This window comes from Mustela putorius, unplaced genomic scaffold, assembly GCF_011764305.1.
Source record: "Mustela putorius furo isolate JIRA1106 unplaced genomic scaffold, ASM1176430v1.1 tig00001215_pilon_pilon_pilon, whole genome shotgun sequence".
Classification (NCBI taxonomy): domain Eukaryota; kingdom Metazoa; phylum Chordata; class Mammalia; order Carnivora; family Mustelidae; genus Mustela; species Mustela putorius.
The window spans coordinates 2,378,674-2,392,665 of NW_025421638.1; the positions used below are offsets into that span (position 1 = coordinate 2,378,674).

The following is a 13,992-nucleotide window of genomic DNA, read 5'->3' on the forward strand; positions in this document are numbered from 1 at the left end:
ATGCCTTTTGATCTCACATGCTTCCCACTGCGCAATCTCTGGACATTGTGAAGGGAAATAGAGTGAAACCATGTGACCAAGCTTGCTGGGTTCCGACTTCCATAAACCTCTGTCTTCTTTAAAATTAAATGAAGAATGCAGGTATCAGTGTAAATCTATAGGAGTCTGGCTCCTTTTAGGAACAAATATTTGAGCCTAGTATGAATAACCTTATTGGAAAGTGAACATGGAAGCCTCCTAGGAATGAATACCCAAGGGAAGGGAATTTATTGTGTAGAGATATAAGAATTCTGAATGGTTTTTTCCTACCAGGAAGTAACTGGGCTCTGAGCTGACACTTCAAGTGTGACGCCAGAATGTCACACCAACCTGAAGGTCCTGGATCTAAAAGCTACATAAATTTCTGATCATCTTCCTAAGAAAGGTGAGAGCTTGGCTAAAGACACTGAGGAGCTGGTGACCTTGGTGGTCTCTGCCTCACAAAACTAAAGTATAGGGAAATGAGTTGTAAAAGGGCTGCTAAAATCCAGGTGCCAAGACTGAGTGCTGGCTAATGACTTGGTTGCAGATTTCATCCAGGGTGCAGGAAGGAATAAGATCTTCCTTAGAAAGACATGTATGGGTGGAGAACCAACAGAATCTGATCTCACAGGGATACCCAATTTGCACTGAGTTGATGCCACAGCTGTAACAAGGAGAGAGACATTCCAAGATAACCAAAGTTTTTGAGATGAGGCTACAAACCAATGATTCCATTCAACAGCAAGGCATTTTTAAGAACTGACCAAAATTTTGGTGAGAAAGACTCACAATACTAGTGTCCGGCACTCTACGTTGGACAACACCATGGACTATATAATAAGGAGGTAGGGAAACAAGGAGCTCTCCCACCAGAGAACACTCACAGAGTTGCCATGAATGCAATGACAATGACAGAGGCAGAAAGCTGTGCCTTAGCTCCCTTGTCAGTAGGGAGTACCCAGCAGCCATAGGAAACATGGCTCCTGGGCAGACAGAGTGCTATACATTCTTCAGATTTAACGACCTGCAGAGAAGCATGTCTATGAAGATAAGGAACAGAGGAAAACATGTAGAAAGTTCATGCTCTCATAATTATCACATGGTTCTAGAAAAGCTCTAGAAATGTAAATGAATGTGGGAATGTTTTAGGCTGAGTATATGCTTTATTGAGCACCAAAAAGTAAAAACACAGATGTGTTATGAATATAATGACTGTAAGTTGCTTTGAACGAGTTTGCAGTATTTTTCAACATCAGTCAATTCACATTGGAATCAAAGTGAAAATATAAAGAATCTGGAAAAGTCCTTCAGAATATTTTTTTCCTTCTTAAACATTCCAACATTCATACCTGAGGGGCAAAATGATATATACATATGTTAAAGCCCTTAGTTACACTAGAGCTTCCTAAATACTGTTGAGCTCACATTCAGTAATAACTCAGAGAAATAAAAACAGAGAGAAAAAAAAAAAAACTCATCATCTGTAAACACAGATAAAATAAAAGTTCTTCTTTACAAAATCTGTGGAAGGAAACCAACCAGAACATTCTCTGTTTGGGACCTCCACGCCCCTCTCAGCCTCATATAAATGCATAAAGTCATGCATACCACTTCCTACACAGAAGATGCTGTGTTTCTTATAAAATTCCAAAGTAGGCAAGTAGTTTTGTTTCTCAATCCCCTTCCACAAAGGCTCATTTGGAGGCAAAATAAAGTTTTATCTCCCATGTTTACAGATGATAAAACTGAGTTTTTGTTTTGTTTCTTTGTGCTATTCCTCTGAGTTATTCTTGAATGTGTATCAGTATTTAGGAAAAGCTAAGGTATAACTAAGAGCTTTAATATATATATATATATATATATATTTTCCCCTAAGCTAAGAAATACAATATATTTCAACTAATAAAGAGCTTTACTAAGAGCATTTATTGGCACCACTTACCGTCGTTCACACAGTTGCAAAATCCACACTGATACCTCCTTCCTCCTTCAATGAACTGCATAAATGGGCACATGTAGGCTTTGCACCTGTTGCATCTGACTGGTCCATTCTCTCCATGATTTACCAAATAAAGGGGAGTCTATGAGAAGCAAGTAAAATGATGAGATAGGTGGGTATAAGATTTCAAGGTACTTCAGAAATACTGTGCAATAATTGTAATTTGGAAAGTCTTCTAATGGCATTCATTAAGGAACTCAACTCTTGGTGTTAGTCAGGAGTGTAAAGATGACTCTCTTGCTACCTTCTGAATTCAAAGAAATACCCAAACAAAGAATTTTTATCTCATTAATAAGGACACAAGTATATATGTATATTTTTGTATATGTCCATATATAGATTTATTTGTATGTGAAGACAGAGAGGAAAATATAACAATGCCAATAATATTTAATAAAGCACATGTTAAAAATGTCCTGGACACCTTATATCACATATTTTGCTAAGTTTGTAATATTATTGGTAAAAAATAAAGGAAGTGTGGGGCGCCTGGGTGGCTCAGTTGGTTAAGTGACTGCCTTCAGCTCAGGTCATGATCATGGAGTCCTGGGATCGAGTTTTGCATGGGGCTCCATGCTCAGCAGGAAGTCTGTTTCTCCCTCTGACCCTCTCCTTCTCGTGCTCTCTCTCTCTCTTCTCTCTCTCCCCCTCATTCTCTCTCAAATAAATAAATAAAATCTTAAAAAAAAAAAAAAGAGTGAATTGAGTCTCATTTTAAAAGCTCTAGTCTGGATAGAGCTCTAGTTTGTTTAGATAGTCCCATCAAAAAATACAAAATGTTTCTTCAAAAATGCAACTCTATGAAGAAATATACAATAATGTTCACTTTTCTGCCTTTTCTCGTTCTTTATCCTATGACAAGATGTATTCTCAAAGTCACTGGTCATGCTTTGCCAGAACTGAAAAAATAAATGTTTCAATTGCTTCTTCCTCATAAACATATACAGAAACCATTTTATAGCTTGAAATTGAAAAAGCTCAGCATTAGTCTGCCTTGTTTCTCAATTCTTTTGGCTTTCAGAATAAAACCACAAAGATTCTTCTTGCTTATATAAATCTCCCTTAAAGATAACATTTCTAGAAAAGCTTGAGAATTACAGGGTTTGGCATATTAACAAAGTTTTTCTTTAAAAAAAAGGATGTAAATGAACCAGACTGCTTTTTAATGGAGACCTGCAGAGGAGGAAGGCGGCGGATGAGCCAGGGTCAGAAGGCCATTTTCTACTCAACTTAGAAAACTGAGATTTACTATTTGTCCCTGTCCAGATGTTCAGTGTGAAAACTAATGCACACTGAGGTTTCAGAAATGAGTTGTGAGGTTTCACAGCAGAAAAAATAAGAACAACAACAGGTTTGGTATAGGAACACCGGGGTGGCTCAGTTGGTGAAGGGTCTGCCTTTGGATCAGGTCATGATCCTTGGACCCTGGGATCTAGCCCCGTCAGGCTCTCTGCTCCTCCGGGAGCCTGCTTCTCCCTCACCTGCTCCTGCTTGTGTTCTCTCTCTCTCTCTGTCAAATAAGTAAGATCTTAAAAACAGAAACCAGGTCTAGTATAATGTATAAAAGAATCGGGAAACGTTAAAAAAAATTTTTTTCAGGACTACACCCTACCATTTCTGCACTGCCCTCTCCCTTACACTGTCCTCTCCCCGTCCTCTTGCCTCAAGGATGCCAGAAAATGAATTGGATTTCTCATATAGGGTCTCTTCTGATTCCTAATATAGGCATAGCTCTGGTGCCCCACTGGTAGGATTGCGACAGGGATTAAATGAGAGATTCATGTATGGTACCGAGCCCTGTGCCTGGCACAAAATTATTGAATAAAAGGTAATGGTTGCTGTCATACCTATACAGAACCACCTTTCCTCTCTCAAAATCACTGAGCTCAGGAGAGAGTATATTTAATGACAGAGTTATAGTTTTAGGTTATAGTTATAGGCTTGAGTTTCTAAAGGCATTTGTTTATATAAACATTTTGATTAGCTGACTCGTTTCCATAAACTACCACTATTAAAATGATCTAGAAGGAAGGAAATCTACCTTCCAGGAAATTCTGATATAATCCAATGGATATAATCTAATGGTTAAAGCTGAGAGCCACAGAAGATTTTAAAAACCCTCCCGACAAGTTTGACTTAAATGTACACATACTGAAATATGGACACATACAATACTTCTTAATACGAACTGTGTGTTTGAGAGGCAAAAAATGACAAGTGACTGATTGTCCTCTTTAGCTGGTAATAATAATAATTAATCTGAAGGGACAAAAGGAAAGCAAACAAAAAGATGCATGTCCCAATCAGAAATTCTCAGGACGGAGAATGGAGAATTAGAGTAAGAAGTGAAAGATAACAAAAATGTAATAATGAGATGGCTTTTTCTAGATCAAAACTCCAATTATCTATCATGCTTTTGTTGTTCTGTTCTACAGCTTTACCTCTGAGATCAGAAGATGCTTTCAAGAATTAAACCAGGAATAAAGTCTTCAATTTGTCTGCACTCCAGCCAACTTTACTATTCTCATCCTTTTGAGAGTTCAAAGACTAGAATCAATTCCCTGGGAGACTTTAGAAATATGATGCCATTATTTTCCAGACAAAGCAGAGGTAATAGGAGGAAAATTAACCTTATTTTTACTGATATGACTTACCCAAAGGCAGACCCAGCCTAAAATTACCATGAAACTGTCGGCAACTAACACCTGAGCATTCCAGTCCTGGCAGATTCAAACTTGCAGAACCAAAAATGGATGTGTAGTAATAAACTGGACTCCAATAGTGACTGTATCTAGGCCGTTAAATACATTTTTTTCTATTTTCAGTCTTTTCGAAACTGGATGATGGATAGGTAAGTAAGGTCTTCAGACAATTGAGGTGACAGTAAAGAATGTTAAAAGCTTTTTAACTGTTTACATTTCTTTTGGGGCAACAGGACAAGGGTTTCTAAATTACACTGCCTTATTTCATCTCTCTCAGGCCATGCCGAAAACTATCCGAGAATTTCTTTGCTCTCTCCAGATGTCTGCTTATCTGCTCTACAGTAGTCTGCATGAGCTCATAAATAGCTAATCTCACTTTCCTTCTGAGTTCAACTTTAGTGTATACAGCTTTTTTAAAAAAATCAAATTACTTCCCCCAAAACTCCAAGTTTTTTTTTCTCACCAAGTATATTATATATTTACTTCACTAACATTTTTCAGATTTTATAATTTTGTTTATAAATGTGCTTTAATCTTTTTGCCTCTAGTATATTCCTGCCTGCTCTTTCTTTTCTGTTCTTCTCTTAAACGAAAAAAGTGAAGGGTGGAGAGACTGGCTCTAAAAGCTTCATCTGGCTATTCTTAGTACTGGTCCTGTGTGGCATGAGTTTATACAACATAGAAGTGATGAGGAAGCTAAGCAAGGAAGAGGAAGGATAATATTTGAATCTTTTACTTGTAGTTTTGAATTACCGGGGGTATACTTGTCCTTTATTGGTACTAATTTTAATTAAGATGCTTTAACTGAATGAAATATCTCTCTTTTTTGTGCATGTATAATACCATGCTCCACACAGGTCCACAGGAAAGAATATAACTCACTGAGAAATGAGGTGCAGTGTTAAAATGATATCAGTGATTTAAAAACAAAACAAAAAACTTCTGGGTTATTTTTCCAAGTAAAAGGAGTAGACAACAAGATGTATCAATCAATAACTCCTTCATACTACTACTACAATTTTTAAAATTTTCTTATATCAATATATTATCAGTTTTCCAAGTATTCCTGCCATTCTCTCAGGTAACTGTAACATCTGTACAATAGGTGCTGAGTATATATTATGCACCTTGGTGGGGCATTCAGTCTGTCAGGATAGAAAAGACATTAAATAAACAGGCATGCAAATATGCAATTAAAAGAGTAAGGCAGGAATAGAAGGAAAAGATATATGATAATCATTAATAAAAGTTCTCTTTAGCATAAAAGGCAATTGGATTGTATCCCCAAAGCAAAAATAGATACTCAAAGAAAATGAAGTACAATGTAGATAGATCCCTAGTGAAGAACTGTTATGATTTGTAGCGTGTGTGCTTTGTTTTGGCATCTGTATAACTAAGAAAAGTTTGAATACACAGGTCTTGCTAGATAGTCTCTCTTTTAAATTAAAGATGAGTATCAGAAAGCACCTCAATATTAAAAGTTGATTATAACCAAACCACCACAACTGAAGAAAATATGACTGTTTTTGTACACAGATCCAGTAGATGGCGCTGTGCAACTAAAAATTAGAACTATATAATTTACTCAGCAGGTAATAATTATGTCACATTCATTTTCTGTAACTCTACTAACATTTAACTAAACTTATGCCAGCTATTACTGTCACAAAATTAATAAACCTATACTTTGCTTGAAAAAAAATTAATGGTTAAAAATATCCTGGATGTGCTTCTTCCTCTCTCTCTGCCTACTTGTGATCTCTGTCAAATAAATAAATAAAATCTTTAAAAAAAAAAAAAAAAAAAAAAAAAAGGGCGCCTGGGTGGCTCAGTGGGTTAAGCCGCTGCCTTCGGCTCAGGTCATGATCTCAGGGTCCTAGGATCGAGTCCAGCATCGGGCTCTCTGCTCAGGAGGAAGCCTGCTTCCTCCTCTCTCTCTCTCTCTCTCTGCCAAATAAATAAATGAAATCTTTTAAAAAAAATATCCTGGATGAAACAAAAATTAAACAACATGAAATACAGGCTACTTTAAGCATAAATTTAGAAATTACAGAATTTGGGGTGTCTGCGTGGCTCAAAGCCTCTGCCTTCAGCTCGGGTCATGATCCCAGGGTCCTGGGACCGAGCCCCACATAGGGCTCTTTGCTCTGCAGGGAGCCTGCTTACCCCCCACTCCGCCCCGCCCCCCCCCCGCCTGCCTCTTTGCCTACTTGTGATCTCTATCTGTCAAATAAATAAATAAAATCTTAAAAAAAAATTACAGAATTTGTCAAAATTACTGAATATGATAGCCAAGAAAAAGTTACTCTAAATTTCTAATCCCTACCAATTTTCCCTTGACGTGGGAAAATATGTAACTCCAAAGTGCAGCTGGCAACATAAAGATGACCTGGTAAGAGGGGCCAGAGTCCACTTGCTACTTGCCACATTCACTCAAAGGCCAAAATAACAAAGCAAAGTCAGTGAAGCTTGCCTCATGGTGCTCAGCAGTACACTGTGATGGAGAAATTCTTTCTTTTTCTTTTTTTTTAAATTTAAACTTTTATTTATTTGAGAGAGAGAGAGAGAGAGGGAGAGTGCACACATCTGAGTGTGGCCGTGGAAGGGAGAAGGAAAGAGAGATTCCTAAGCAGATTCCTCACTAAGCATGGCCAACTTGGCCAACTTGGGGCTCAATCTCCTGACCATGAGATCACGACCTGAGCTGAAACCAAGTGTTGGACACTTAATCAACTGCACTATCCAAGCTCCCCAAGAAATTATTTTCCAAAGCAAACATCCACCTTCCTGTTAGAACATCAAATCACGAATTGTGGTGTGGATGAAGGGAGGAACAGGACAGAGAGGCCAAATCCAAGACTTCAGGAACACCTTGACTTAGGAAGGTTACACTGGCCCATATCCAGGATATTGCTGGGTGAAAACTGTCTCACATTGCCCCATACCTGCCTCCTTATTTTTCAGCATCAGAATTCTATATAAGATTTCTAGAAGTTCTAATACACGCACACAAATTCTGTAACTACCTACTTTCCCCTGTCTTTCAATATTTGTTTACTAATTTTGAAAAAGAAAAAAACAAACGTATTTTCCTTTTAAAAATAGAATTCTCCTCCCTTTTTTCTCCCTTTATATCCTTCAATAGAAAGGTCAAATTAAGTAATCAGTCTCCTGGGCTAGACAGTTGTCCCAACATGACCAACAGTCTACTTCACTTAGTGCCTGAAGGAAATACCTGAGCTAAATAGTTACAGGAAAGGGGAGAGGAAATTTTTGCTCATGTGGGTCCTAAATCAGATCAAAAGTTTCAATGTAAGATGATCTGTGGAAATGTAACAAACACGGTCCTCCAGCTTGATAAAGGGTCATATTCTACATCAATTATATTCTCTTATAAATCACTAATAAATAGGTATCTCTAGCAGCAATAGTTTCATACTGTCAAATGCATTTTGTCATGCAGCTACTTCTTGGGATTGGAGTACTGCTCATTTTTTTTTTTTTTTTTGGCTCTATATCAAAAAGAGGTCAGTTGATAACTTGGATTAATTGGGGGGATGTAAGTAGAAGCACAGAAATGGTATATGAAAAGATAATCCAGAACCTGTGATGAACAACTACCCTTTAAAAATGTTAAACATTCAGACTATTAGGCATGCTGGAAAGCAAGCAGGGCTAGATTCCAGAGGATTATGCCCAGAAGTTAGAATGAAAAAGAGAGTCTGTATCAAGTGCACTTGTTAAAGACATTTCCATAGGAAAGAGAAATAAGAAGCAGCTTGTATGTGTTTTCTATCTTTAGCCTTGCCATATATGACATTCAGTCAGCCTCCATGGAAAGAAAGGGAACAGGGCAATAGGCTACTTACTGTACACAGATTTTCTAAACAGCAGTAGTGTTGTGTTTGACTTTTTAAAATAACAAAAATAGCATGAAAGAATATTTTTGAATGCCTTTAAAAAATGTTTTATGCATCTTTTGAAAAGAAACAGAACCTGTTAATAAAAACATCCAATGCATTGTAATAATTCTAAGCATATACTTATACTTTCTAAGGATGTTTTTAGTTGATCTTTGTACATCTAAACCTTTGTGTTTTCATATTCCCAGAAAAGCATCCTCTTGTTAGAGTACACTTCAAAGATTATTTTCAGCTTTTTTCTCTTCAACATCATTGGTAGCCTATTTATTCTTACAGCTGGCTTAGAGCTTACATTGGATTTGAAGATCTTTTTCATTTGGGTGTGGGTTTTTTTTTTTTCCATGGGGGGGTGTTTTTGTATCATTTTATACATTCAGCCCAGAAAATTCTGAAAAATGTTACTGATTCTAACATATAGTAAGATCATAACTATTACCTAGTATTATTTGTAGTTTAAAATGCTTTTAAATACATGAAAATACCATTTTGATGTTGAGATACTAACAAACTTGGGAGTGGGAATTATCATCCGTGGGTTCAGAAAGAATGGAAGGTCAGTGATGAAAAGTGACTTTTCCAGTAAAACTGCAGGTTGCCTCTTGAATTCTTCATTTACTCCACCTATTGGCCTCCTCTGCACTATAGGTACCAAAACTCCTTTGCAGATTGCTCCTATAGAAAAGCCTATGATTTCAATGAAAGGCGTCATTATTCATGGCCTATGATTTGAACCAAGCCCTCACTGCTCCCTGATAACTATTAAATGTCTCCTGTCATCTCTCTTCCTCTCTCTATAGGAGCTATAGCGAGCTCCTCCAAATAAGCTCTCTTTCCATTTCCTTAGCAGATCATTTTGTCTTCCTGTTCAAAACTAGACGACCTCAGAGAGGAACTCTTTGACTTTCTTCCACTAATTTGCTAGCATCTACTTAATATTTTCCTTTCTCTCCCTCTCCTATCACAAGGGAAGGCGTGTCTCTTTAACCACTGATTTGGCAGAGACCTTGTCTAAACTGGAAGCAAGTCTCAAACTGGCCCCTGAGGACTGGCTTTGACATGTCAGCTGTATGTTCCCTTATTATCTTGTGACTGACAACAGTCACCATTCTGCTTTACTTTTCAGTATCACTAGTAGATTCTCATATCCATGACTCACAAGTCTAACATGTTTATTGTTGTATTTCCTAGAGCACAATGTCTGAGAGAGTGGGCAGTCAACAGTTTTTGAATGAATGAACGAAATACCTATCAGGTACTCACAAATACACTATTGTAATCTCATGGCCGCTCATGATAGGTGCTGAAGCAAAAGGCACTAATGAAAGAGGAAATCACTTATGGTCAACAGGGTGGGGTGGTCAATAAAAGCTATTTTCAAGGAAGAGATGAGCAATTATGAGGAGTTATATTTTCATGGACTGACAGAAAAAAAATTCTAATCAGTAAGAATAGTGTAACACAAGAGAAAAAGCTTAGGTATGTTGGTAGCTAGTAGGCAAGCAGCCTAAATCAGCTGATAAGAAGGGAGATAAAGAAGAAAACTGGACTGGTGGTGAGCCTTCAAAGCCAGGTACGTCCCAAATGGCCACGTTTAACACACACACAAACACACAACCACACACACCTCAAATCAGTTGTTATACTACATGGTAACAATTCTGACAGAAGATAGTTAAGAGATTTCGCCATTCAGTAAATAAATGATGTCTTTAAAAAAACAGTACATCTGGCATAGGTTTTGAAACCTACTTCTAAATTAGTGAATTCTAACATGTTTTACAATTAATCTGAGAGATTTCTAGAATTTGTTTCATCTCCTATATTTTATCCAGTTCATAAAACTCTAAAAAATAAACTCAAAAGATGTTTGAATATTTTAGTTCTAATTTTTAAAGTAAATTTTTTAGGGTGGGGGAAAGAGTGAGAGGGTGAGACAGAAAATACCAAGCAGGCTCCACGCCCAGCACACAGCCCAATGTGGAGCTCAGTCTTAAGACCCTGAGATCACGACTTGAACCAAAATGAAGAGCTAGACACTTAAATGAGCCATCCAGGCGTCCAAAAGTAAATTTCTAACTTAAAAAAAAAAAAAAAAAAAAAACCTCACGGGATGCCTGGGTGGCTCAGTCAGTTAAGCATCTGTCTTTGGCTCAGGTCATGATCACTGGGATCCTGAGATTGAGTCCCATGTCAGGCTCCTCACTCAGCAGGGAGCCTGCTTCTCCCTCTGCCCCTCCCCCTGCATGTTCTCTCTCCCTCTCTCAAGCACACACACTCGTGCTCTCTCTCAAATAAATAAATCTTTAAAAAAAATTAACTCCTTATTACCATATGTAAACTTTAGGTTCACCACTGATCCCCAAGGCCTTCATTACAGAGTAAATTCTCAAAAAATAGTTGTTTCATGACTGACAAGGAGGGAGAGACAGAAGAAAAAAACTGGTTCGAAAGAAGTCTGAATAACAACAAAATAAAAAATGAAGGGAGTCATGTTTAAACTTGAGGATATGTGCCAGTATTTCTATCACAAAAGATTACGTCTGGTTGTGATAAACCCTAATATGCTAAGTTCATCCCAAAATATGCACAAATAGGAGACTCTTTTCCTGCAATGGCCAAATGTGTCTTAAAGCAAACACAGCTGTAACCCTTCTACCCATGGCCTCTAATGCCAGAAGGGCTTTTTAGTGGAAAGGTCAAGTTAGACCATATGCTAAAGTCTAAAGAAGGGCTCCCTCTGGTTAGAGGGCATCCACAGTTTCAAAAGAGAAAATAAGTATCAGAGAAGAGCCCGTCATAATACCAGTTTTCCTGAACGGCAGTCCTAGTTCATGACTAGATTATAAATGGTAGGTAATGGTTCTAGACCAAAAAAGGTCAGTTTAGACTGGGCATGCTGACACAGTCTTTCAAGGTACAGGTACACGTGCAAAGATGAGCATCACTTTACTTGCTGGAACAGATACTGGAAACTTGTGAGTAAGACACTTCTTCTGAGGGGAGAAATTCTAGAGTTGAGAGATATTTTCCCACATTTCTTTTAAACCTTGACCTATTATAGTTTATCTTTTATCCCTAAGGGAGAATTATATTTTGTTGTCTAATTATAGGCCACTTGCAGAAGACATATTTGCTCTAAGAATGCACAGAGAATGAAAATATATTTTAGACTTAAAAGCCCTATGAATTGTTTTTTTCTTCCATAACAAAATAATTGGCAGTTTTCTGTTCCTCAAAGGAAAGTTGTAAAATACTACACTTTAAAGACGAAAGTATTAAAAATAAGAAGCCTAGAGGCACACTCCCTTTGTCTCTCTGGCAGAATTGTAAGTTAACCAGAGTCTTCGCTCCATTTATCTCACTTCTTTATATGGCCATGAAAACACCCTCAAAACATTTTCCTCTATGCATGAGTCAATTCTTCCTTTCTTTATTTTTCTTTAATTCAAGTTATTTAACATACAGTGTGGTATTGGTTTCAGGAGTAGAATTTGTGATTGATCATGTACATTCAACATCCAGTGCTCATCCCAATGAGTGCTCTCCTTAATACCCACCACCCATTTAACCCATCCACCCACCAATCTCCCTCCAGTAACCCTCAGTTTGTTCTCCATAGTTAAGAGCCTCTTACAGTATGCCTCCCTCTCTGTTTTTATCTCATTTTATTTTTCCTTCCCTTCCCCATGTTCATCTGTTTTGTTTCTTAAATTCCACATATGAGTGAAGTCATGTATTTATCTTTCTCTGACTGACATATTTCACTTAGCATAATACATTCTCATGTTGTTGCAAATGGCAAGATTTCATTCTTTTTGATCGCCTGAGTTTCATTATATGAAATTTCATTTCATATCTCATTGTACATATATATATACCTCATCTTTATCCATTCATCAATCAACATTTGGGCTCTTTCCATAATCTGGATATTATTGATATCAAACATATGCCCCTTCAAATCAAATACCTAGTAGTGCAATTGCTGAGTCCTAGGGTAGTTGTATTTTTAACTTTTCTTTGACAAAGCAGGAAAGAATATCCAATGGGAAAAATGTCTCAAGAAATGGTGTTGGGAAAACTGGATGGTGACATGCAGAAGAATGAAACTGGGTCATTTTTTACACCATACACAAAAGTACATTCAAAAATGGATAAAAGACCTAAATACAAGACAGGACACCATCAAAATCCTGGTGAAGAGCACAGACAGCAACCTCTTTGACCTTGGCCACAGCAACTTCTTGTTAGATATGTCTTCTGACATATCTAACAAGGGAAACAAAAGCAAAAATGAACTATTGGGACCTCATCAAGGTAAAAAGCTTCTGCAAAAAGAAGGAAACAACCAACAAAACCAAAAGGCAGCTGATGGAGTGGAAGAAGATATTTGCAAATGATGTATCAGATAAAGGGTTGGCATCCAAAATCTATAAAGAACTGATCAAACTCAACACCCCCCCCCCAAAAAAACAAATAATCCACTGAAGAAATGGGTAGAAGATATGAACACTTTTCCAAAGACATCCAGATGAATAATAGACACATGAAAAGAGATTCAACATCACTCAGCATCAGGGAAATACAAATCAAAACTACAGTGAGATACCATCTCATACCTATCAGAATGGCTAAAATTAACATCACAGGAAAAAATAGGTAGTGGCGAGGCATGGAGAAAGGGGAACTCCCTTACACCACTGATGGGAATGCAAGCTGGAGTAGTCATTCTGGAAAACAGTATGGAGGTTCCTCAAAAAGTTTTTCATTTCCAAAGAAGACAGACAGATGGCCAACAGACATGTGAAAAGATGCTCAACATCACTCATCATTAGGGAACATAAGTCAAAACCACAATAAGATAACCACCTCACACCTGTCCGAAGGGCTAAAATCAGCTACACGAGAAACAACAGATGCTGGTGAGGATGTGGAGAAAAGGGAACCCTTTTGCACTGTCAGTGGGAATGCAAACTGGTATAGCCACTCTGGAAAACAGAATGGAGGTTTCTCAAAAAGTTTAAAAAAAAAAAAAAAGATTCAAGCCTTCATTTAACTGACATCTTCCATCAGGCTGATTGGACTATCCTACTTAATCTGAAACCTGCCATCTACCGCTCTTCCCAGGCAGCCTTCATCTCCCTAACACTGCTCTGTTTTCTCCTTCTTCCACATATTACCTCATTTACTCAGTCTGAGGTCTATTGTCTTGTCTCTCACCATTAAAATGTAAGCTCCAAGAGGGCAGGCAGAGATCTTTATCTGTTTTGTTCACTGACATATCTGAGGTACCAAGAAAGAACAGTAAGTGGCACATTTTGAGTGAACAATAAATATCTGATGAATT

At 37.6% G+C, this 13,992-nt stretch overlaps 1 protein-coding gene across 4 annotated transcripts in view; it reads right to left on the bottom strand.

Annotated features, from left to right (window-relative positions):
- SEC24D (SEC24 homolog D, COPII coat complex component) overlaps window positions 1-13,992 on the bottom strand; it is a 105,929-nt gene that overhangs the window by 43,673 nt on the left and 48,264 nt on the right. For all 4 annotated transcript variants that reach the window (XM_004748006.3, XM_004748008.3, XM_004748007.3 and 1 more), the window contains exon 9: window positions 1,964-2,102. In XM_004748006.3, the coding sequence (XP_004748063.1) occupies window positions 1,964-2,102 (139 nt within the window). The remainder of the gene's footprint in view (window positions 1-1,963; window positions 2,103-13,992) is intronic.